Below are 22774 nucleotides of genomic sequence, written 5' to 3'. Positions count from 1 at the left end.
CATTTTCATTAAGAAGACTTCTCATGTGAGGTTTTTCAAACAAAGAGAATGATTAGTAAACTATTCCGTTACCTTTTATTCCCATAGCTCTCCTGTAATTTGTAAGACTCAAATGATAAACACTGAACCTCAAGCTGAGATTTAGTTTTGTGTATTGCCAAAGTACACAGTAGCCTAGTTTCCATAGCCATATCTAGCAGATAAATGTCTCTGAAATAAAATCAGGCTTCAAAGACAATGGGAGGAAATCACTCTGGTTCACATTTGCAGACCAGCAGTGGGTGACAAAAGTGGACCCCGGGACACAGATATAGGTGCAATCACTAATTGACATAATTATTTGAGCATCCATCAGTGGAGTAGTCCTGAGTTTCTGTGACTTTTCCCAATCTGTAGATTTAAGAAAAAATACTTTTCTGATGTTTAAATGCTGGGAAGATTGTGCTGAGAGTATAATGGGTCTTAGTTCATCCACTCTCATTCCATGCCATCATCCAATCTCTGCCATCATGGTAATATTGCCATCACTGAAGTAACTTCATCCAGTAATAGGGGGCAGGGCTACATCCTCCCAGACACTGTGATACTCAAGTGAATGCACTCAATTAACAGCTTAGCTGACAAGAAGCTCTGCTTTGCCCTTGGCCCTCTCTACCTGCTCTGATGTACTTTCTCACTGCACTGCCTTGTTACAAGGAGGATGGGCTAAGGACAGACACTCAGCATGAAGCCCATGATGCACTTGCAATTTTAGCTAGATGTACAAGCAATTTCCTTCCTTTCTCCTATTTGATTCAGTGTCGTGAAATGATGTGCCCATTTGTCCAGAAGGGATACAAATGAAATTGTATTCCCATGTGTAACATTTGGAAAATAAATATTCTGGTTATCACAGCTCCTCTTTCATCACATGTTTTCCTGTGTTATGTCATGCTTCTGCCAGTGCAAGCCAGAATGTGGAGAATGCCTAGGGGAATATTTCTCAAGTGTTTTCTAAGCAACATTAATCTTAAAAATGCTTTGCAAAAAGAGGGCATTTGGTGGTCAGATAACTTTTGGAAGTGCTCCATGTTCTGTTCCTATCTTTGATAGTCAAGATGTCCATTAACAAATTAGGAGTCCTAGGAAGTCTGGCAATAAAAAAGACTATTGAACACAAACCAGGATTTCCCAGATTTATGACCATGGAAACTATTTTCATGTAACAACTGTAAAGTTCAGAGTGAGAGATGCTAACACAGCAAGTGTTTTTAGAAATTTAGGTTCACAAATTACCAAAACTACTCAGGAATAAATAGAAAATTTGGTAGACTTCTAATAAGAAAAGAGATTGAATTAGTAATTTAAAATCTCCCACAGAAACAAACCCAGACACAAATGGCTTTACTGGTAAATTTTACCAAAAGTTTAAAGAAGAATTAATACCAATTCTTTATAAACTCTTCCAAAAAATACAAGTTGGGGAAAGATTTTCTCAATTCATCCTATGAGGCCAGTATTATCATGAATAACAAAACCAGTCAAAGACATCACAAGAAAACTGCAAACCAATATCCCTATATAGAGATGCAAAAATCTTCAAGAAAATACTAGCAAACTGAATCTAGTAATATATTAAAAGGTTTATACACCATGACTAAGTGGGATTTATTCCAGGAATGCAAGGTTAGTTTAACATACAAAAATCCAATAATGTAATGCACCATCATATTAATAGGATAAAGGACCAATAGCACATGATCAACTCAACAGATACAGCAAAAACATTTGACAAAATTCAACACCCTTTTATGATAAAATCGCTAGAAAAACTAAGAATAGAGAACTTTCTCAACCTAATAAAGGGCATCTACAAAAAACCCACAGCTACCATAATACTCAAAGGTAAAAGATTGAAAGCTTTCCTTCTAAAATCAGGAGCAAGACAAAGAGATTTACTCTGGCTACTTGTATTTAACATGGTACTGGAGATTTTAGCCAGGGCACTTAGGCAAGAAATACAAATAAAAGTCATCCAGATTGTAAAGGAAGGATAAAAATTGTCTGTATTTGCAGATGACATGATCTTGTATATAGAAAATCCTGATACTGACTAAAACAACTCATAGAACTATTAAACAAGTTCATCAAGGTTGCAGGATAAAAGATCAATATTCAAAAATAAATTGTATTTCTATACAGTAGGAATGAACAATCTGAAATGAAATTAAGAAAACAATTTGACTTAAAATAGCATCAAAAAACAATAAAATACTTAGGAATAAATTTAACCAAAGAAGTGCAAGACTTATATACCTAAAACTACAGAATATCATTGAAATAAATTAAAGATATAAATAAATGGAGGTATCCTGTGTTTATGGATCAGAAGACTTAATATTGTTAGGGCAACAATACTTCCCAAACTGAACTACATTTTTAACACAATCTCTTTCAAAATCCCAGCTGACTGTTTTTGCAGAAATAGGGAAATTGATCCTAAAATTTATATGTAAATGCAAGAGACCCAAAATAGCCAAAGCAGTTTTAAAAGATAAGAACAAATTTGAAGGACCCACACTTCCTGATTTCAAAACTTACTATGAAGCTAGTGTACTAAAACAATGCATACTTGTATGAAAACAATGTGTACTTGTATAAAGATAAACATCTAGGTAAATGGAGTAGAACTGTGATTTCAGAAATAAACCCTTACATTTATGGCCAGTTGATTTTTGTCAAGCGTAGCAAGACAACTCAGGGCAAAAAAAATAGTCATTTCAACAAATGGTGTTGGAACGACTGGATGTCCACATGCAAATAATGAAGTTGGACCTCTTCTCATACTGTACACAAACCTTAACTTACTTTAGACCTAACTACAAGAGCTAAAACTATAAAACACCTAGAAGAAAAAATAATAAACCTCTGTGAGTTAGGCAGTGATTTATTTAATGATACTGAAAGCACAAGCAACAGAAGAAAAAATAGATAAATTTGTCTTCATCAAAAAAAGTTTTTGAAGTTTTGTCATTTGTGTACTATCAAGAAACTAAAAAGACAATAAGGGTCTCTTCTTGGGGTAATGAAAATGTTCTAAAATGAGATGTGATGATGGTTGCATACTCTGTGAATATCCCAAAGACCATTGAATTGTACACTATAAATGGATGAATTATAGATATGTGAATAATATGTTAACAAAGCTGTTAAATAGCTATTTGTCCTCACAGTGTGACATTTTCATCTTTTTTCAAACTGCCTGTTTCTCCTGAGTTAATGGCATCTGTGAAACAGGAAAACTGTTCTTTTAAAAACTCTGTCAATTATCTTTAATTACACAAAAGGCTCCAGAAGAACTCATATTGTTTCTATCTTAACTGTTTTGTTTGTAATTTCTGTGTATAACTCGAATCCCTTGGAAAATATGACATAAATTTATTTTAAAACCCTTCACTATTGGGGTCAGGCACAGTGGCTCATGGCTGTAATCCCAGCACTTTGGGAGGCCAAGACAGGAGGATCACTTGAGCTCAGGAGATCAAGATCAGTCTGAGCAACAAAGTGAAATTCCATCTCTACAAAGAAATAAAAATACAAAAATTAGCCGTGCATAGTGGCACACACCTGTAGTCCCAACTTGCTTGGTAGGCTGAGGCAGGAGGATCACTTAAACCTGAGAATTTGAGGCTGCAGTGAGCTGTGATCACACTACTCCACCCCTGTCTGGGTGACAGAGCAAGATCCTATCTGAAAAAAAATAAAGCCCTTCATTGTTGATGGTATGGCATCATTTATAACTGAGTTTAATAGTTCTCTTTTTCCACAGATGGGACTGCACAACTCAGGTGCCCATTGAATTAGTTGGTAGTTGTACAAGTCTTTAGACAGAGGCTGAGAATATGATGAAATACCAGGTCATAAGCAAACACATAGGAATGTGCTGCCAGCCCTTTAAATGGTGTGAGAGGTTATAGATAATTTGGTATTCATAAACATAGAGGGAGCAGAGGCATGAAAAATGCAAACCATAAGACTGTGCAAATATAATAACAAATTTGAGAGTAGATGAGTTCCCCAGGGAAATGGGAAAGGGGTGGGGAGAAGGAAGGGAAAAGGCTAAGGATCAGACTGTGGGGGATTCAGTGATCATGGAAGGAGGAGTCTTGAACTAGGTTGAGACTTGGGACAACTAGCACTATCTGATGGGGTGGTGTTAGATGCAGCCAAGTGCTAATGGGATGCATACATCCCTTCATATCTGGCTAAAAGGAGCTCATTGGTGACCACAGAGAAAAGGGCATCCATAGACTTTTGAGGATACAAGTCAGATTTTAGAAAACAAACATATGAAGGCAATGAGGGCATCATTTGAGTGGGACTGTTAAAAGAATGCAAAGAGGATGACAAATGAAAAGGACAGATGTTTCCCTGTAGTGTATGAAGGCTTTTTCTAGATAGAGTGAAGCTATGTATGTTTGAAGAGAGCTTGGATACCTGCATTTGGAAAGAGAAAGATAATGCTTTTGTTAACTATTAATACCACACAATACTGACATCCTATTTAATGGGTCTCTTCTTAGATGATTTTAAAATTTAAATCATTGTTGTAAACTATAGAAAATAAATCATCAAAAGATTTCTCTTATAGGCTTTGTTACAAAACAATGGAACTAGAAGGGTCTTGAGGTATTCATATAAGCTGGACAGGCATGTTTCTGAATTAATCTGGAAGATAGCTCTTTATTTTCAAGATGATTAAACAAGGATATTTGGCAGCTTCCCCAGTGACCTCTGGTATTCTAATAATGCTGATTTTCTTTTCCTTAACTAAAATACAAAAGTACAGAGAGATTAAGCTCTCCAATGTTTCAATCAGGAAATGCTACTTTTCTTACTGTAAACTTGGCTTATCTTACAGGACCAACAATAAAGGATTATGTGGGAGCCATAAATGGCCATCTCCTGGCAATAGTCTCCCGTTATTATGATGTAGTTTCTCAAAGGGATTTAAGTGCTTGGGGCATGGTTCCAGGGACATTGCGTTCTGTTTGAATCAACAATTTCTGCTGTATGAAAGACACTGCCCTTTAGAGATAAAGTCCACTTTGGAAAACTAGCAAGCTTTCAGAGTATAGGTACAAAATGAACTTGACCATTACTCTAGATGTTTTTCCTTTTCTTTTCAAAGAGCAGTCATCATTTGGAAGTATTCCCAGAGCCCCTGCCTCACCCTCTTAGGTCATGAAGGCATTCCTTACTGAGAAGTGGCTTAGTATTGAGAAACTGCTGAAACTTTGGTGAGAAAACTATAGAAACACATTTTGGAGACTGAGAGGATAGACACTGTCAGGCAGTTCTCGCTCAGCCAAGAGACACCTACCAGGCCCTCCTACTGCACTACTTCAGGGATTTGCACATGCAAACGTGTTCCCCACATACATGTATTTCTTTTTAGCAGGTTTGGGTTTTCTGTGAAATGAGAACAGAGAAGTCAGAAACTGATAGGGGTAAAACTAATTAATGGAATTCTTTATCTACTTGGTGCTTTTATCAACAGCAAAGAAGTTTATGTTATGGGCCCTTATGGTCTTCTTGTTTTCTTTTCTTTTTCTTTTTCTTTTTTTTTTGAGACAGCAGAGTCTTGCTCTGTCACCCAGGATGGAGTGCAGTGGTGCGATCTCGGCTCACTGCAACCTCTGCCTCCCGGGTTCAAGCGATTCTCCTGCCTCAGCCTCCCAGAGAATATTTATGTTTTTTAATAAAATATTTTTTCCAAAGCAAAGATCAGTTTTATATTAGACTATTCCTTGACTATACATGCACTTTACAGAGGAAAATGTCAGTTTTTCCAGATTTCAGTTAAGGGAGGAATTACAACAAGGACCAGCTGCTCTGAGGCTGCCCCTGAACTGTTTCTTAACCTCAGCCCCTCTCTTCTCCATTGCTATTTTTGTGTTCTATGTAAAATATCTTTGCTCATTTCTCTGAGTATGTATTGGCATTTTCCAAAGTTGGTTATGTTCCCTCAGCGGTCATCTTCTACCCCTGGAGCTTCTTAGTCTCTATTTTTACTCCTTAGAAACAGAAAAGGTACATGTGGAAGATTTGTAAGTTTCACATTTTAAAGTGCTCTTTCTTTTGGGAAAGCGGAAGTTGAGAAGTTTAAAAATGCCTCTAGAAGAAACCTATCTCCACATTCCTTCAACTATACAGGAGGCAAGAAGGCATCTTTTATGAGCAATGGCTTTGGAAGCAGGAAATTTCTGTTCTATGATGTACTAACTACTTCCACTGGGCTTTAGTTTCCTCGTTGATAAAATGGAAATATCAACAGTGCTTGCCTTCACAGGGTTGGAGTAAGCATTGCATGAGATAATGCATATAAAGGGCTTCAGCCAGTGCAGGCATGGAGAAGGATCTCAATAAATGTTAGTGATGATGATAAAGGATTTGGAGTCTCAAAACGTTATATTGTAGCATTACAATGTAGCATTTTCAGATAAGAAACCAGATCACATAGTCTGCCAAGGTTATTTGAATTTGCTATATGGAAGGGAAAACTACTTCTCTGTCACTTAATGGCTGCCATATATTCTTTCTCAGTTAGGAGGTGTGCATACACGTGCTTGCTATGTCTTGTGTCCTTGCCCTGATGGTCAAGAGTTTTGTTTTAGCCCTTTTAAAAATCCAACACAGCTCTCAATATTGTGCATTGCATGCAGTAGCCTTTCTACAAGTGATTTCTTTAATTTAAAAAATCAAATTATCATGCAAATTATACTGTTAGAAAAGATTTTGACCTTATGAAGATTTATAAGACATTTATTTTTAAAGTAAAAGAAATTAAATTGGCAAATAAGGTCTTCTAAACTACCCATTTCTGGTCTATTTCCTAAGGATTCACCTCTACTCACCCTTGCTTTTCTTAGCACTTTGGCTGTTACACAATGAAATGAAGTTAATGGTTTCTAATAATGAATGAGCCATCTTCATGTTAGAGGTCTTGGTACCAAGCAATAGAATCCAACTCAGGCTAACAAGAGGGAATTTGCTGAAAGTAAATGAGAGGACCCACAGAACTGATGTGAGGCTGGAGGACCACACTTGAGAATGAGCAGAGAGCATGAGAGCTCTGGCAAGTTAGGGGCAGGAACCATAGCCATGGTCTTTGTAGCAGGAAGCATCTGTTCAGCACTAGGCCATGGGGAAAGAAAACCCACAGTCCACTCTCTTCTCTATGTAGGTGACCCACTCCATCATCAGAGTCCTCTGAGAAGGTGACCGGCCAAGCTCAGATAACAGGCTCTATAGCCAGGCTATTCCAGGAGTTGGGGGTAGGGATGTGGTGAGAGAGAAAAAAAATCTAACCTATCATTTTCTGTAATGGGAGCTGGTAGCTGAGACCATCCTCACTACACAGCTATACAAAGAGGAGGAAGAGAGGTAATTTTCCAGAAAGAAACCAGGATACTACCAGGAAAGGGGAATGGATGTTTAGGAGCCCACGGTGGCAAGTGCCTGATATTCTACACTGCTAATAATCTGATTCTTTACGTCAGGCATAGTCTGTAATCTAGCCTGTCTTTATTAACCCTTTGTAGACCTCAAAACACAGTATGAGATATTCCATTTTGCTATTCCTGTCCTATATGTGGTCTAAAGGCAGTCCTCCATGTCGTCATCCTGCTCCCGTCTAAGTGGGAACAGCTTTCCCAAGCGATTAGATGGGAATTCAGGAGTTGAGAATATCGTAGCACCAGCATTAGATACTAGGATGTGCTACGTTTATTTATGTATAATTTCCAAATAAATAGAAATACATTTAAATCTATTATTTCCTGTAAATTAAAACCAGCCAACACAGTACCAGGGAGATTTTGCACATCTTATTAAATTGGGTCCTGTATAGGTATAATGTATTCAGTTCCCACCAAAGGGAATGTTTCTGGCACAGTAGAGGGTCTGGTTACTTTGAAAGTCTTAGGTTGGTTGCTTTTTTTGTTGTTGTTTTAGAATACCATTCAAATTTAAGGTGTTGCTCTTTTGGATTAATTCTGTTTGCTTTTATGTTCTAGGGGAAAACATATCCATTTCGGGGGGCCTTCCCTCCGGTATGGAACCCTATTGCATATTTGGATTATAACAACTTGTGGAGAACTATGGATAACATGGGAAAGGAGGTAAAATGTGTTCAGTTTGCACATGACCCATTACTGAAATAACAATGGCAACTGTTTAATATCCTTAAATGGTGCAGGGAACATTGCTCCGTACACCAATGCATATCATTTCCAACGTACCCAAACTCTGCAAAGTTGGTAGTATTTCCACTTGACAAATGGGAAAAATGAGTGCCCAGACATTATGCAATTTACCCAAGACCTCATAGCAAGGGAATGAGCATACCAACCTAGTCTCTTATACAAATGCCTGTGTGCCTTCAATTCTATGCTACTGAGCATTTATCTGACATATTTTTGCCAAGTATCTCTACTTACAGTTGTCTGTCTGCCTGTAATGCCATTTTAGATAGTAAAGGAGAGTAGGATTTGCCACCCCAAAGCTTTTTTACTTAGTCTTAGGCTCTGTAACATCAATCTCTCAAACTTGAATTTGGGACATAAAATGGGTATTAGGTTTCAATAATAATGATGATGATAATCACCATCATGATAATAATTAATATAAATTTGTGCATAGACATATATAATACTATCACTATTATTATTGTTTTGGCAATGGCATTAGGACAGAATCCAAAGAACCCTACCCCACTCCCTGTCTCTATATAGAATTCCATACCAATCACACATTTCAACACAGAGACCAAGAGACCCATTTTCGGAGGTTCTTATGAGGGCCTTCCTAAGAGGAGGCAGCAGTTACTATCACACCTGAGTGGGGGACTTCCTTTCTCTACAGATTCCAGCTGAGGCTCCCTGGGAGGCCCCACATGCTAACGAATGGGACAAAATGACTATGAAAGAGCTCATTGATAAAATCTGCTGGACAGCGTAAGTAGATTTGACCATACAAAATTTCCTTTTTATCTTTCCTTCTTGTCTTTTATATCCTGCCTTGAACTGCAGTGCTTTTCTTAACAACTTACAGAAAAAAAGTTAAGAGGTAACGTAGTAATCTTTCAGTCAGTAGCAATATTGAGGGCACTTTAGCACTTCAAAGTAGGTTAGAACAGAAAATGAATCTAAAAATTAAGAAAAGTAGGTGAATGAAGTAGAACTTCTTTTAATGAAAGTGTTATATGATCAATAAAATCAATAATTGTGTTTTCATATTATGGAAAGGTTGCCTACAAAAGCAGTTTGGAAAGATAGTACATTTATACCATGGAATACTATGTAGCCATAAAAAAGAATGAAATCATATCCTTTTCAGGGACATAGATGAAGGTGGAAGCCATCATCCTCAGCAAACTAACACAGGAACAGAAAACCAAATACTGCATGTTCTCATTCATAAGAGGGAGTTGAACACAGACACAGGGAGGGGAACAACACACGCTGATGCCTGTCAGGGGGTTAGGGGAGAGAGAGTATCAGGATACATAGCTAATGCATGTAGGGGTTAATACCTAGGTGATGGGTTGACAGGTGCAGCAAACCACCATGGCACATATTTACCTATGTAATAAACCTGCACATGTATCCTGGAACTTAAAATAAAATAAAAAGATAATCTCATATAGATGTAGAATACTAGGAAATGAGAGGAAAGCTAGTCTGTACTAGTAAAAAATATGTTATATAATCTTTTCAATTAGACCATGTGTTATTAGTTTATGTGGGGCCTACTATGTGAAGGCACCATACCAGGCACTGAGGAATGGGGGGGGTGAGCTTCTCAGGAATAGCCCCTACCCTCATGGAGTTTATGTTCTTCTAGCAAGCACTGACCTTGAACACAATTACATAAGAACTAGGAGAGTTCCTGTAAATTACATGGTCTGAGGGTAAAGGAAGCATTCTTTGATGAAGCAATCTTTAATCTGAAACTAAGTGCATCAACTAAGAATGGGCCACAGGGGCAGGGGGCAGTGAACAATGTAGGGTGATGGTATCTTCCAGGAATGACACACAGGGACAGGAGAGAGAAAGGAAGAGTGGATGAAGTTGAGGGGATAGTATCTGCCAGGAATAAGCCATGGGGCAAGAGAGAGACAGGAAGGGTGGATGGTGTGGTGGAAATGGTAGCTTCCAGGGGTAACCCATAGGGTTGATAGTTGTGGGGCATATGGTATGATCTAAGAATGATACACAGTGTCAAAGGGAGGTAGGGAAGGTTGGACAGTGTTGGTGGGAGGAGGGAATGATATCTTACAAAAATTACCTACCGGGGCAAGAAGGGAGAAAGGGATAATGGAGAAACATGGATGGTGTTTTAGGAATGACCCACGAAAACAAGGGAGATGGGGACTGGAAGGGTGGATGGCATTGGGGAACTTTATTGTCTGGGAATGAGCCACAGGGATTAGGGGGAGATAGGGAGGATTGATGGGGAAGGAAGATAGTATCTTCCAGGTGTGATCCACAGGTTAAGAGGGGAGACAAATATAGTGGATGGTGTTTGCCATGAATGAGCTACTAGGATAGTGGGGGAGACAAAAAGGTTGATGATGTGGTACCATCAACCTTTTTGATGTGATACCATCACATCAAAAAGGTTGATGTGATGGTATCTTTTATGAATGACCCAAAGGGGTAAAGGGAAGACAGAAAAGGTATATGTTGCAGGGATATCATCCACCAACAACCTGGAGATGTAGTGGGGAGATGGAGGTATAGTTGGTATTACCAGGTTATGTCTTCCAGAAATGAACAAAAAGGGCAAGGGTGAGATAGGAAGAGCGAGTGGTGTGGCTTGGTTGCATCTTCCAGGAATGCCCCCACAGTGTTAGGGAGTGGGGAACAAGGATGGATTCCTGTGAGGTTATGGTATCTTCCAGGATTGGCCTATAGGATCAAGGGGAAACAGGCAACATTAGATAGTGCCTGTGTGTGGTAGGGAGGTGGGGTCGGGGGGAGAATGAAATTTTCCAACGATTTCTCTCTCTCCCTGGGGAGAGAAAGGGAAGATTGGTTTGTGTGGATAGAGATGGTATCTTCTACCCAAAAGGTCAAAGGGGAAGCCAGAAGGGTAGGTATCTTAGGGGAAGGGGAATTTTCCAGCAATGACCCAGAGGGTTGGTGAGGAGACAGGAAACATATATGGTGAGGCAGCATGATGTATTCCAGAAATGATCCACAGGGAAGGGGCAGATACAAAGGTGGATGGGGTGAGGGAGATGGTCTCTTCCAGGCATGACCCACAAGGGTAGAGGGGACACAGGTAGTGTAGATCATTTGGCAAAATGGAATTTTCCAGGAATGGTCCACAGGACAGAGGATACATAGGAAGGTTTGGTGGTGTGGCAGGATGGTATTTTCCAGGAATAAACAATACTGGCAGTAGTAAGGGGTAGAAAGTAAGGGTGGATGGTGAGATGTCATGGTTTCTTCCAATAATGACTCACAGCATGTTACAGGAATGACCCAGAGGCAGAGGGCAGAGAGAGGAAGCATGACTGGTGTGGCAGGATATACCTTCCAGGAATGGTCCACATGAGCTACGGGATTCAGGGAAAGTGGGCTTGTTTGCAGGCATGGTTCTTCCTGGAGCGACCCAAAGGGTCAGGGATGAGACAGGAAGGGTGGATATTTGGGGAGGGGGGATAACTTCCATCAATGACCTAGAGAGGTGGGAGGAGACAGGAAGTGTGGAAGGTGACCAGGATGGTATTTCCAGGAATGACCTTCAAGAATTGGGAGAGACAACTAGGATAGATGATTTAGTGGGGTGGTATCTTCCAGGAATGAACCAAAGGGGCAGAAGAAAATATGGTAGATTGTATTTAGAGAGATGGACTCTTCCAGGAATAAGCCACCCTGGTGGTGTTTGGGGGGAACACAGAAAGGGTAGGGATGGTATCTTCCAGGATGGCCCACAAGGCCAAGGGGGAGATAGGTCAGGGTGTATAATGTGTTTCTGAGGGCAGGGGATGTTACTTTTTGGGAATGTGACACAGACACCCTGGGGACTCAGAGAAGGGTAGATGTTTTGTGGAGGAGGTGGTATCATCCCAAAATGAACCAGAGGGTTTAGAAAGGTGTACCAGGATGGTATCTTCCAGGAATGAGCCACAGGGGGATGGGGGGTGACATGAGGTTGTGGAGGGAAATATCTTTCAGTAATGATTCAAAGGGGTCAGGGGAGATAGGAAATAAAGATAGTGAGGCAGGATGGTATTTTCTAAGAATGGTCTTCAGGATGTGTGGGGTTAAGTAAACAGGAAAGATGGACCGTGTAGGAGGATGTTATCTTCCAGGAATGAGCCACAGAAGTAGGGGTGAGACAGGTAGGTAGATGGTTTCATGGAATGATATTTTATAGGAATGAGCTACAGGGCAGGGGGTAGATATAAAGGGTGGATGGTATGGAGGAAATGGTATCTTCCAGGAATGAACTACAAGATTGAGGAAGGAGGGGGATGATGGATGAGCTAGGTGTATGGGATCTGCCAGGATGGCCCATAGGGCCAAGACAAGACAGAGTGGATAATGTAAGGGATGTTAGTGTCTTCCAGGAATATGACACAGGCAATGCAGGGAGGCAGCAAAGGGTAAATGTTTTGGTGAGGGAGTAGAGTGACCCAGAGTGGTAGAGGGGAGATGTGATAGTTGAATGGCAGGATGGTATCTTCCAGGAATGAGCCACAGTGGCAGTGGTGGGGGTGGTAGACAGTAAGGGTGTATGTGGATGGTATCTTCCAGGAATGACCCACAGAAGTCAGGGAAATAAGGTTAAGCAGATGGTATCTTCCAGGAATGAGCCACAGTGGCAGTGGTGGGGGTGGGAGACAGTAAGGGTGTATGTGGATGGTATCTTCCAGGAATGACCCACAGAAGTCAGGGAAATAAGTTTAGGCAGATGGTATCTTCCAGGAATGAGCCACAGTGGCAGTGGTGGGGGTGGGAGACAGTAAGGGTGTATGTGGATGGTATCTTCCAGGAATGACCCACAGAAGTCAGGGAAATAAGTTTAGGCAGATGGTATCTTCCAGGAATGAGCCACAGTGGCAGTGGTGGGGGTGGTAGACAGTAAGGGTGTATGTGGATGGTATCTTCCAGGAATGACCCACAGAAGTCAGGGAAATAAGTTTAGGCAGATGGTATCTTCCAGGAATGTGCCAAAAGGGTAGTGGTGGGGGGAGACAGGAAGGGTGGATACTGGGGATGATATCATACAGGAATGAACCAAAGGGGTTAGTAGGGAGTTAGGAATCATGAATGGCGTGGCAGGATATATTTTCAAGGAATGACGCATATGGGCTAAGGGGACACAGGGAATGTTGGCCTGACTAGGGACATGGTATCTTCCTAGAACAATTCAAAAGGTTGGGGGGAGATAACAAGGGTGGATGTTTTGGGGAATAAATTCCAGTAATGACACAGAAGGCTGGGAGAGACAAGAAGTGGGGAAGGTGAGGCAAGATGATATTTTCCAGGTGTGACCCACAAGGTTGGGAGAGTAAGATGAATGATGGTAGGAGAAATGGTATCTTCCCTGATAACCCTCAAGGGTAGCGGGAAGTAGGGCAGAGTGGATAGTGTTGACAGGGCTATCTCTTTCAGGAATGTGACTAAGTTTCTGGGGGGAAACAGGGAAGGGTAGATGTTTTGTGAGGGAGTGATACCAAAATGACCCAGAGGAATAGTGGATAAATAGGACGGTTGCATGGTGTGTCAGGATGGTATCTTCCAGAAATGAGCCACACTGGTGGTGGCAGAAAGAGATAAGAAAGGTGGATGTTGGCTGGGATGATATCATTCAAGAATGACCCAGAGGAAGAAGGGAGAGACAGGAAACCTGACTGGTGTGGTAGGACATATCTTATGGGAATGAATCACAGGTGTGGGAGAAGACAGGGTAGATGATTTGATGAAATGAAGTCTTCCAGGAACGATCCACAGGGTCATGGGGGAAAACTGAAGGGTAGACGTTGTGGATGGAGATAACTTACAGCAATGACCCAGAGGGATGGGGGAGACAGGATGGTGCGGCAGGATGATATCTTCTAGGATTGAGCCACACTGGTGGGGTCGTGAGGGGCATGGTATCTTCCAGGAATGACCCACTGGGGTCGGGAGAAGACTGGTGGGGTAGATGGTTTGACGAATGTTATTTTACAGGAATGATCCACAGGGCAGAAGGTAGATAGGAAGGATGAATACAGTAGAAGAGATGGTATGTTCCATTAATGAACTACAGAATTCGGGGAGGGGGGAATGATGGATGAGATAGGGAGATGGTATCTTCCAAGATAACCCACAGAGCCAAGGAGGAGACAAGGCAGACTGGATAATATAAGGAATATAAGGGGTATACAGTATCTTTCAGGGTGTGACACAAGTACTACAGGGAGGCAGGGAAGGGTAGATGTTTTAGGAAGAAGGTGGTATCATCCCCAAATAACCAAGAGGATAACAAGGAGATAGAATGGTTAGATGGTGTGGCAGGATGGCATCTTCCAGGAATGAGCCAAAATGACAGTGGTGGGGATGGCAGAAGGTATGGGTGGAGGGTATCTTCCAAGAATGATTCACAGACGCAGAGGAGACGGGTACATTGGGTTTATAGAAAAATGGTATCTACCAGGAATGAGACACTTGGGTAGTGGTGGGGGAAAACAGTAAGAGAAGAAGTATGGGGGAATGATATCATCATTGAATGAGCCAGAGGATTAGTGTTGGAGGGGGGGTCACATCAGGAATGTGACAAAGGCTCTGCAGGGAAACAGGGAAGCCTAGAAGATGGGGAGGGTGTGGTATCATCCTGAAATGATCAGAGGGGTAGTGAGGAGATAGGATGGTTGCATGGTGTGACAGGATGGTATCTTCCAGGAATGAGCAACACTGTGAGTGGTGGGGGAGACCATCAGGGGGATGTTGCTGGCATGGTATCATTATGAAATGACCCAGAGAGACAGGACAGGGAGATGAAGCATGACTGGTGTGGCAGGGCATATTTTCCAGGAATGAGTCACAGGGACAGTAGGGAAACGTGAAAAGTGGATGGTGAGGTGGAATGGTACTGCCCAGGAATGGTCCACAGGAGCCAAGTGATGCAGAGAACATTGACTTTTTGGCAGGAATGGTTTTTCCTGGAGTGACCCAAAGAGTTGGGAGTGGTGGGGGAGATAACTTCCATCCATGACCCAAAGGAGTGGGACTCAGACAGGAAGTGTGGAAGGTGACCATGATGGTATATTCCAGGGATGACCCAAAGGGGCAGAGGGATACCGGATGGATTGTGTTATGAGAGATGGTGTCTTCCAGGAATAAGCCACCCTGGTGGTGCTTGGGGGGGAACACAGGAAGAGGTATGTGGAGATGGCATCTTCCTAGTAACCCAAAAGAGTAGACAAGGCAAGGTGGAAGTGTTGGGTGGGGGGGGGGGTGAGATAGTATCTTTCAGGAATGTGGTATAAGTCACTGTGGGTAAACGGAAGGGGAGATGTGGTGATATCATCTCAAAATGACCCAGAGGGGTAGGGAGAAAATAGGAAGGTTGCATGGTATGACAGGATGTTATCTTCCAGGAATGAGCCACACTTGCAGTAGTGGGGGTGGAGACAGGATGGAAGGTGGATGTTGATGGTATCTTCCTAGAGTGACCCACCGAGGCAGCAGGTAACAGTACATTGGATTTAAGAGATGGTATCTTCCAGCAATCTGCCACAAGGGTGGTTAGAGTTCTGGGGGATACAGGAAGTGTGGATGGTGTGGCAGGATGGTATCTTCCAGGAATGAACCACACTGGTGGTGCTTTGGGGGGACACGGGACTGGGGATGATATCTAACAGAAAGACAGGGAGGAGTGGATAGTTTTGTATAGGGGTATAGTATCTTTCAGGAACGTGACACAAGCACTGTGGGGAGACAGGGAAGGGTAGATGCCTTAGGGAGGGGGTGGTATCATCCAGATATGACTCAGGAGTAGGGGGGAAATAGGCTGGATGGTGTGGCAATATGCTATCTTCTAGGAATGAACCACACAGGTGGTGACTAGGGGAGGCAGGAAATGTGGGTGGTGTGGGGAGATGGTGTCTTCTAGGAATGACCCACAGGAGAAGCAAGAGACGGCATGAATTGGCTTTGGAGAGAACCACAGGTATGGTGGTTGGGGAGACAAAAAGAGTAGATGGTATGGAAGGATGGTATCTTCCAGGAACGGCCCACAAGGACATGGGGAGACAGCGGTTTAGAGAGATAGTATCTTCTAGGAATGAACCACAGGGGTAGTGGTAGGGAGAGGCAGGAAGGATGGATGTTGTGGGCGGGTGGTATTCAGGAATGACATAGCAGAGACTGGGGGAGACAGGAATACAGGAATGCCGTAGCAAGATACATCTTCCAGGAATGAGCCATGAGGGCTTGAGGGGAGACATTATGATTGGATGGTGTTGGTATATGGTATATTCCAGGAATTAGCCATAGGTTTAGAGGGGAGGCAGCAAGAGTAGATGGTGTGGAGGTGATGATATCTTCCAGTGATGGCCCACAGGTGCAAGGGGGAGATTGGGGAAATTGGACAGTATTGGGGGAATTATATCTTCCATGAATGTGACACAAGCTCTGGAAGGGATGGTGAAGGTTGAATTTGTTGGGGGAGGGGCATGGGGAGGTAATGATATCCTAAAATCACCCACAGTATTAGGGTGGCGATAGGAAGATTGAGTGGTGTAGGCAGATGATATCTAGTAGGCATGACTCTCAGAGTCAGTGGGAACATGAGAAGATAGAAAATGTGTTTGCATGGGTATTGTCTTCTAGGAATGAGACACAACTGCTGAGGGGAGATAGGGAAAGCTGTATGTTTTGGGGGCAATTGTACCATCCAGAAATGAACCAGAGGAGTAGCAGGTAAACAGGAAGAGTCAATGGTGTATGGCAGGATGCTGCCTTCCAGAAATTACCCAGAGGTACGCAAAGAGACAGGAAAGGTTGGATGAAGTGTGGAGAATCGTATCTTTCAAGAATAACCCAAAGTTCGCAGGGGAGTGGGGAGACAGGGACGAGTGGATGATATAATCATCTAGGCAGAGGGGACAGGGAGGAGCTTTTGTGAAGGCCTTGAAGTGAGAAGCATGTTGGCATGTTTGAGCAACTGATTGGACAGTGTAGCTGGACCATAGTGGTGACAAGAGCAAGTGGTATAAGGGGAGTTTGTAGGACGTGTCTAGAGGCTGATACTGCAGGATCTATTGGCCATATTCAAGATTTGTCCTTTCTCCACTGAAGGTCATTGAAGGGTTTTAAGCAGAGGGTTTTTTGAGTTTGGCACTTTTAAAAGACCTCATTGGCTGTAGTGTGGAGGATACAAGAGGTAATATAGGATGACCAAGTAGGAGCCACCTGGACATATTGGTAGCCTGGACCAGGGCTATGGCAATGAAGATGGAGAGGAGAGGATGGGTGTTGAAACAAGCATATTGATCCTTAGAGAGAACCTAGATTAGCATATTTGGAGCAAACTCATGATTTCTTAATAGCAGGAGAAAACTTTAGTCTCCTCAAGAGTTATAAAATGCATTCCTTCAGAAATTGAATCTTTGAGGGTTTTTTTTTTTCCAATTGCAATAGAAATACTTTCTGAACACACCAAATAGTGTTTTAAAAACATGACATTCTCTGATTCCTGTACATCTTGACACCTGACTTCTACTTTTGTTCTGTGAACAGGACTGCTAGGCGTTTTGCTTCTCTTTTTGTGAATATCAATGTGACCTCTGAGCCCCACGAAGTGTCAGTTCTATGGTTTTTATGGTATGTGAAGCAGTGCGGGGGCACCACTCGGATATTCTCTGTCACCAATGGCGGCCAGGTATGGTGTGTGTGTCTGTTCTGAAACAAGCGCTTCATCTGGGATTTTGCTTTCTCCCAGGGCAGCGTCTTTAATAATTGCTGCAGTATTTTGAAACATGAATAATTAGCAGTGTGAAATGATCTCAAAATCTTTTCTGGAAAAAAAGAACCAGTTTCTCATTTCCTTTTGTCATTCCTAAAAAGGAGTTCTCAGATAAAGAATGTTTCATTTTGAATTAGTTAGTTTTTGGGAATTAAGTTCCTTCCTTTATATGGCAGGTAAAATTAGGCTGCTTATGTAGTAGAAGCTAAATTCCTAATATTAAGTAATTTCCAAAATATTCTAGAAATTGTGCAGCTATTATACTTAAAGTCATCTCTGTCCCAGATATAAGGCTTCTGTCCCATCTGTTTATCTGAGTTATTCTTTTATGTTAACTGTTACAGAATGGAAGTGACTGTTCTTCCTTCTACTTCACACAAGTGATTATGGCCTCTCTTGCAATAGTAAATTCTGCCTTTTGGATTCTTCATTTTTGCTGCCCACTTACTTTTGCCCAGTTTCCATATCATTTCCTTTATTAATAAATGAACTCATTTGGCTCATTGGCTGGACACATGGCAAACCAGTGGCGAAGCCAGAATCCTAATTCCCCAGATTCTGAGATTCTCTGTTTCAACCATTTATGTTATCCAAAGAGAATGGGTATCTCTGTTCTAGAAATGTTATACTTGGATGGTATGAGGTTTAATTAGTAGCAATTTGCTTCTAACTTAGGTTCTCTGAGTTCCAGAATTCTGAGTGCACAGTACAAGGTGGAGTCTTTCTCTGCCAAGTGAATTATTCCTCTCCTGAGGAGATCACCGGAAATCCCCAAGTTCTTGTGACACCAAGAGTTATTGCCCATTTGACCCTTAGCTTTGGCGAATGCAGGACACTTGCATTTTTTAAGTGTCTTCACTTACAGGCAGAAATGCTAACTTATTCCTTTTAGCCAGTATTTTCCTTTCTGAGGTATTTTGATTCATATTTGATATTTGTGTCCTTCATTCAGAGGAGCCAGGATACTTCTAGCCAAATTCTACATGACCTTTTGGAAAGTATGATTCAGATGATTAGTCTCAAACCATGATTACAACATTTTTATAAAGAACTTAGACTTATCATGTAATTTAATTCAACAAATACTAGACCTGGAGGGGTGAACAGTGAACAAGACAGAAATAGTTCCTGGTCTGTCCACCACACTAAAAGTAACTCTTAGAAAACATAGACCAGATTATAAGATAAATGGTACAGGTTTCTTGAGGAAGGACAAATCATGAATTTAAGTCTGAACCACTATGAGATTTTTCCCCCTTTTTTAAATTTAATTTTTGAGACAGGGTCTCACTTTATTGCCTAGGCTTGTCTTCGCCTCCTGGGCTCAAGCAGTCCTCCCACCTCAGCCTCTCAAAGTGCTAAGATCACAGGCATGAGCCACCATGCCTAGCCAGGAATATTTTTTATAAAGAATTTTGGTGGTGTCATTAAAAGAGTAGCCAGTTACAAAAGTGGAAAAATCACTGTATGGCTGTTTATGCATTTTTCTGGAGGAGCATGATTGAGGAATCCCTGTTAACTGGTGGGCCGTGCACTTCTAACCATTTAAAGACTCTTCTATAATAGGCTAAAAATATCCCCCTGGTTCTTACCAAAAGCATTGTGTTAAGGACTTACCTTCTTAGATTAAGCTGGAAACATTTCCATGGTGATCATAGAAGGCAGTGGGTAGAGCACTTCTGGTGCTCGAGGGCTGCCCAAAAGAACTATTTAACAATATCTAAAGGAACAAGCAGATGCTTGGCCTTCACCCTCTGCCTCCGCCTTGAAACTTCCAGATAGTTTTGCAAAAAGTTACTCAAGATCTGATATTCTAATTCTTTTTTTTTTTTTTTTCTGAGAGAGTCTTGCTCTGTTGCCCATGCTAGAGTGCAGTGTGCAGTGGCACAATCTCAGCTCACCACAACCTCTGCCTCCTGGGTTCAATTGATTCTCCTGCCTCTGCCTCCCAAGTAGCTGGGATTACAGGCATGCGCCACCATGCCTGGCTAATTTTTGTAGTTTTAGTAGAGATGGGGTTTTACCATGTTGGCCAAGCTGGTCTCGAACTCCTGACCTCAGGTGATCCACCTGCCTTGGCCTCCCAAAATCCTGGGATTACAGACATGAGCCACCGCACCTGGCCTGTCTTCCAATTCTTAGAAACATCATTTGGTGGTGACTAGTAGGACATGACTATCTCTAAAAGCACCCTGTAACTTTGCCTATAATATGGCACCATCTGCATCCTTACCTGCCTGGACAACCTCAGCCCAGAACGAGAGGAATCAAAGGAAATTAGAAACCTCATCCTGTGGGATAAGCACAGTGCCCTCCCCTTCCCAGGGCTCCCTGCATACCCTGCACTCTTTGGGCATTTGAAGCCCACAGACTTGCTGATATTCCCACTTGGTCAGGGCAGCATTGGCATAGTGGAGCATTTCTTCTCATTCTGTGATTTTTATAAACTTGTAATGGCTTTTCCTTGCTGGAAGCTGTGCAGGGAATGAGCATTGAATTGTCTTGACCAACTCTGCCTCTGTCCTGATGAATTCTTCTGACCGTTAAATGTGTGAACATTGGAGGTGTGGCCTATGACTTTCTAGAGGTTTTCTAATCAGTAGCAAATAGGGTTTTCCTTCCTTGGGCTTTCATAACGTTTCCTTTCCTACCTACCTCCTCCTGTAGGAACGGAAGTTTGTAGGTGGATCTGGTCAAGTGAGCGAACGGATAATGGACCGCCTCGGGCACCGAGTGAAGCTGAACCGTCCTGTCACTCATGTTGACCAGTCAAGTGACAATGTCATCATAGAGACATTGAACCATGAACATTATGAGGTAACTCAGTTCAGTCAAAAGGAGCATATAGTACATAGAGGCCTTCTGTCTTCTGTAGCTTCTAATCAGATATAATTCAAGCAGTAGCATAATTAATGCTGACATGTTTCTGCCTCAGTCTTCCAAATTACCAGCCTTGGTTGACCTACCTTGATCTGTTTTGTTGCCTCACAGTTGCCTCATTTTCTCATTTTGTATGTATTTATTGCTCAATGTTGTTTAAAAGTGATAAAGATGATTTTTCATGCCTTCTACAAAGACTTCTGAGGTAATATTTGCTTGTGTGTGTTTTAGTGCAAATATGTAATTAGTGCGATTCCCCCGACTTTGACGGCCAAAATTCACTTCAGACCAGAGCTTCCACCAGAGAGGAACCAGTTAATTCAGCGTCTTCCAATGGGAGCTGTCATTAAGTGCATGATGTATTACAGGGAGGCTTTCTGGAAGAAGAAGGGTAGGCTGCTATTATTCATGTTTAAACTGTATTATATGAAGAAATGATACTCTTTTAGGATTATTGAACTGAAGGTCCTGAACAAAAAAAAAAGTATTTTCAAATTGATATACAAAGGATTAGCAATCTTGGTCTGTCAATTTCCTCATATCCCTGGCCATATGTAATGACCCCAAGAGCATTTGTTGGCAATGGAAGGGAACAAGGAGATCATATCATTCATAAGGCCACCATTGCCCTGGCTCCTGGCATCTGTCCTACTGCTTACTTTTTATGAGCAGAATGAGGTCAGCAGTCACCATGGAAAGAGCACTGCATTGAAGTCACACATTCCAGGACTTCACTTGCTTGCTAGCATCAGTCTGTAGGTATAAAGTGCTGACAATAATACCTACCATTAAGGTGTTGTGAGAATTAAATGAGGTGGGGGTCTCAGACTTAGAAAGCTTCCCAGATATGGTGGCTATTGTTGATAAGCATTCTGCTTACACTCATCAAATTCTCTTCTGCCACCACTTCGCTGGATTGTTGGTGTGGTTCCCTCCAATGCATCCCTTCTCTTTCCTCATGTATGCTAGGAGCCAGGGTCATCTTACCATTTTTGTCATGCATTGGTTGGTCATAAGCCCTTTATGTAAAGGTGATGGAGATGGGTCATTTTCTGCCTGTGGGTGAATAGACATCCTTATATATTCAGTGTGTGTATTTAACAAGACATAGCATCTAGGGATGGGGCCAAGACCAAGAGTTTAAGATTTGCCTTCCTCTTAAAAAAATAGTTTATATATATTTATGTATGTATGAGTATCTCTGATGAGCTTGGTCTCAATCTCCTGTTGATTTTCTCCCGGTTAAGATTATTGTGGTTGTATGATCATTGAGGATGAACAGGCTCCAATTTCAATAACCTTGGATGACACCAAGCCAGACGGCTCACTGCCTGCCATCATGGGGTAAGTTAAAGCTGGCTGTTCTGCATTTTCCAAATTGTGTTGATGTATTGGTGTGGATGCTGTCAAAGCATATTACTTTGGAATTAAGTTCAAGCAATGATGAATAAAGCTATCAAAATATATAATGTTTCCATGTATTAAAATATTATAGTAATGTGTTATGTGTGGCACAAGAATACTGGGAAACTTTACTGAAATTGGCACCATTTTGAACTTGTGCCCATGTATTTCTTTCTCTCATAACACTTACATGTTGAGGATGGAGTGAAAAAAAAACCCAGCTAGACAAGCAATATGGTAGCCAACCCTGCCTAGAGGCAGAATATCCACAGCCATTCTGAAATGAGAACTAACTGCTTTATCCTATAAAAAAAATCTAAATGCAGGGTTTCTGGGTTTTATCTTTTTCTCCATTACAGATATCTGCTACATAGCAAATGTTAGTTATTACCCTGAGATATAAGATAGCTGACCAATTAAGAGGCACAGTTCAGAGTTGAGCCAGGCCTTGAGTAGATGGCATGGCAGTTTTTCTGGTGGGTCA

The 22774-nt window shown here is 41.7% G+C and overlaps 1 protein-coding gene across 1 annotated transcript in view; it reads left to right on the top strand.

Moving 5' to 3' along the window:
• The window catches only part of MAOA (monoamine oxidase A), a 76321-nt gene that overhangs the window by 39496 nt on the left and 14051 nt on the right, over positions 1-22774 (top strand). The window contains exons 4-9 of the mRNA XM_017502065.2: positions 8058-8162; positions 8905-8996; positions 17781-17922; positions 20674-20823; positions 21118-21277; positions 22134-22230. Coding sequence (XP_017357554.1) covers positions 8058-8162; positions 8905-8996; positions 17781-17922; positions 20674-20823; positions 21118-21277; positions 22134-22230 — 746 coding nt within the window. The remainder of the gene's footprint in view (positions 1-8057; positions 8163-8904; positions 8997-17780; positions 17923-20673; positions 20824-21117; positions 21278-22133; positions 22231-22774) is intronic.

This window comes from Cebus imitator, unplaced genomic scaffold, assembly GCF_001604975.1.
Source record: "Cebus imitator isolate Cc_AM_T3 unplaced genomic scaffold, Cebus_imitator-1.0 Scaffold289, whole genome shotgun sequence".
Classification (NCBI taxonomy): Eukaryota; Metazoa; Chordata; class Mammalia; order Primates; family Cebidae; genus Cebus; species Cebus imitator.
Note: the sequence above shows the minus strand (reverse complement) of the source record. Positions and strands in the feature narration are given on the sequence as shown.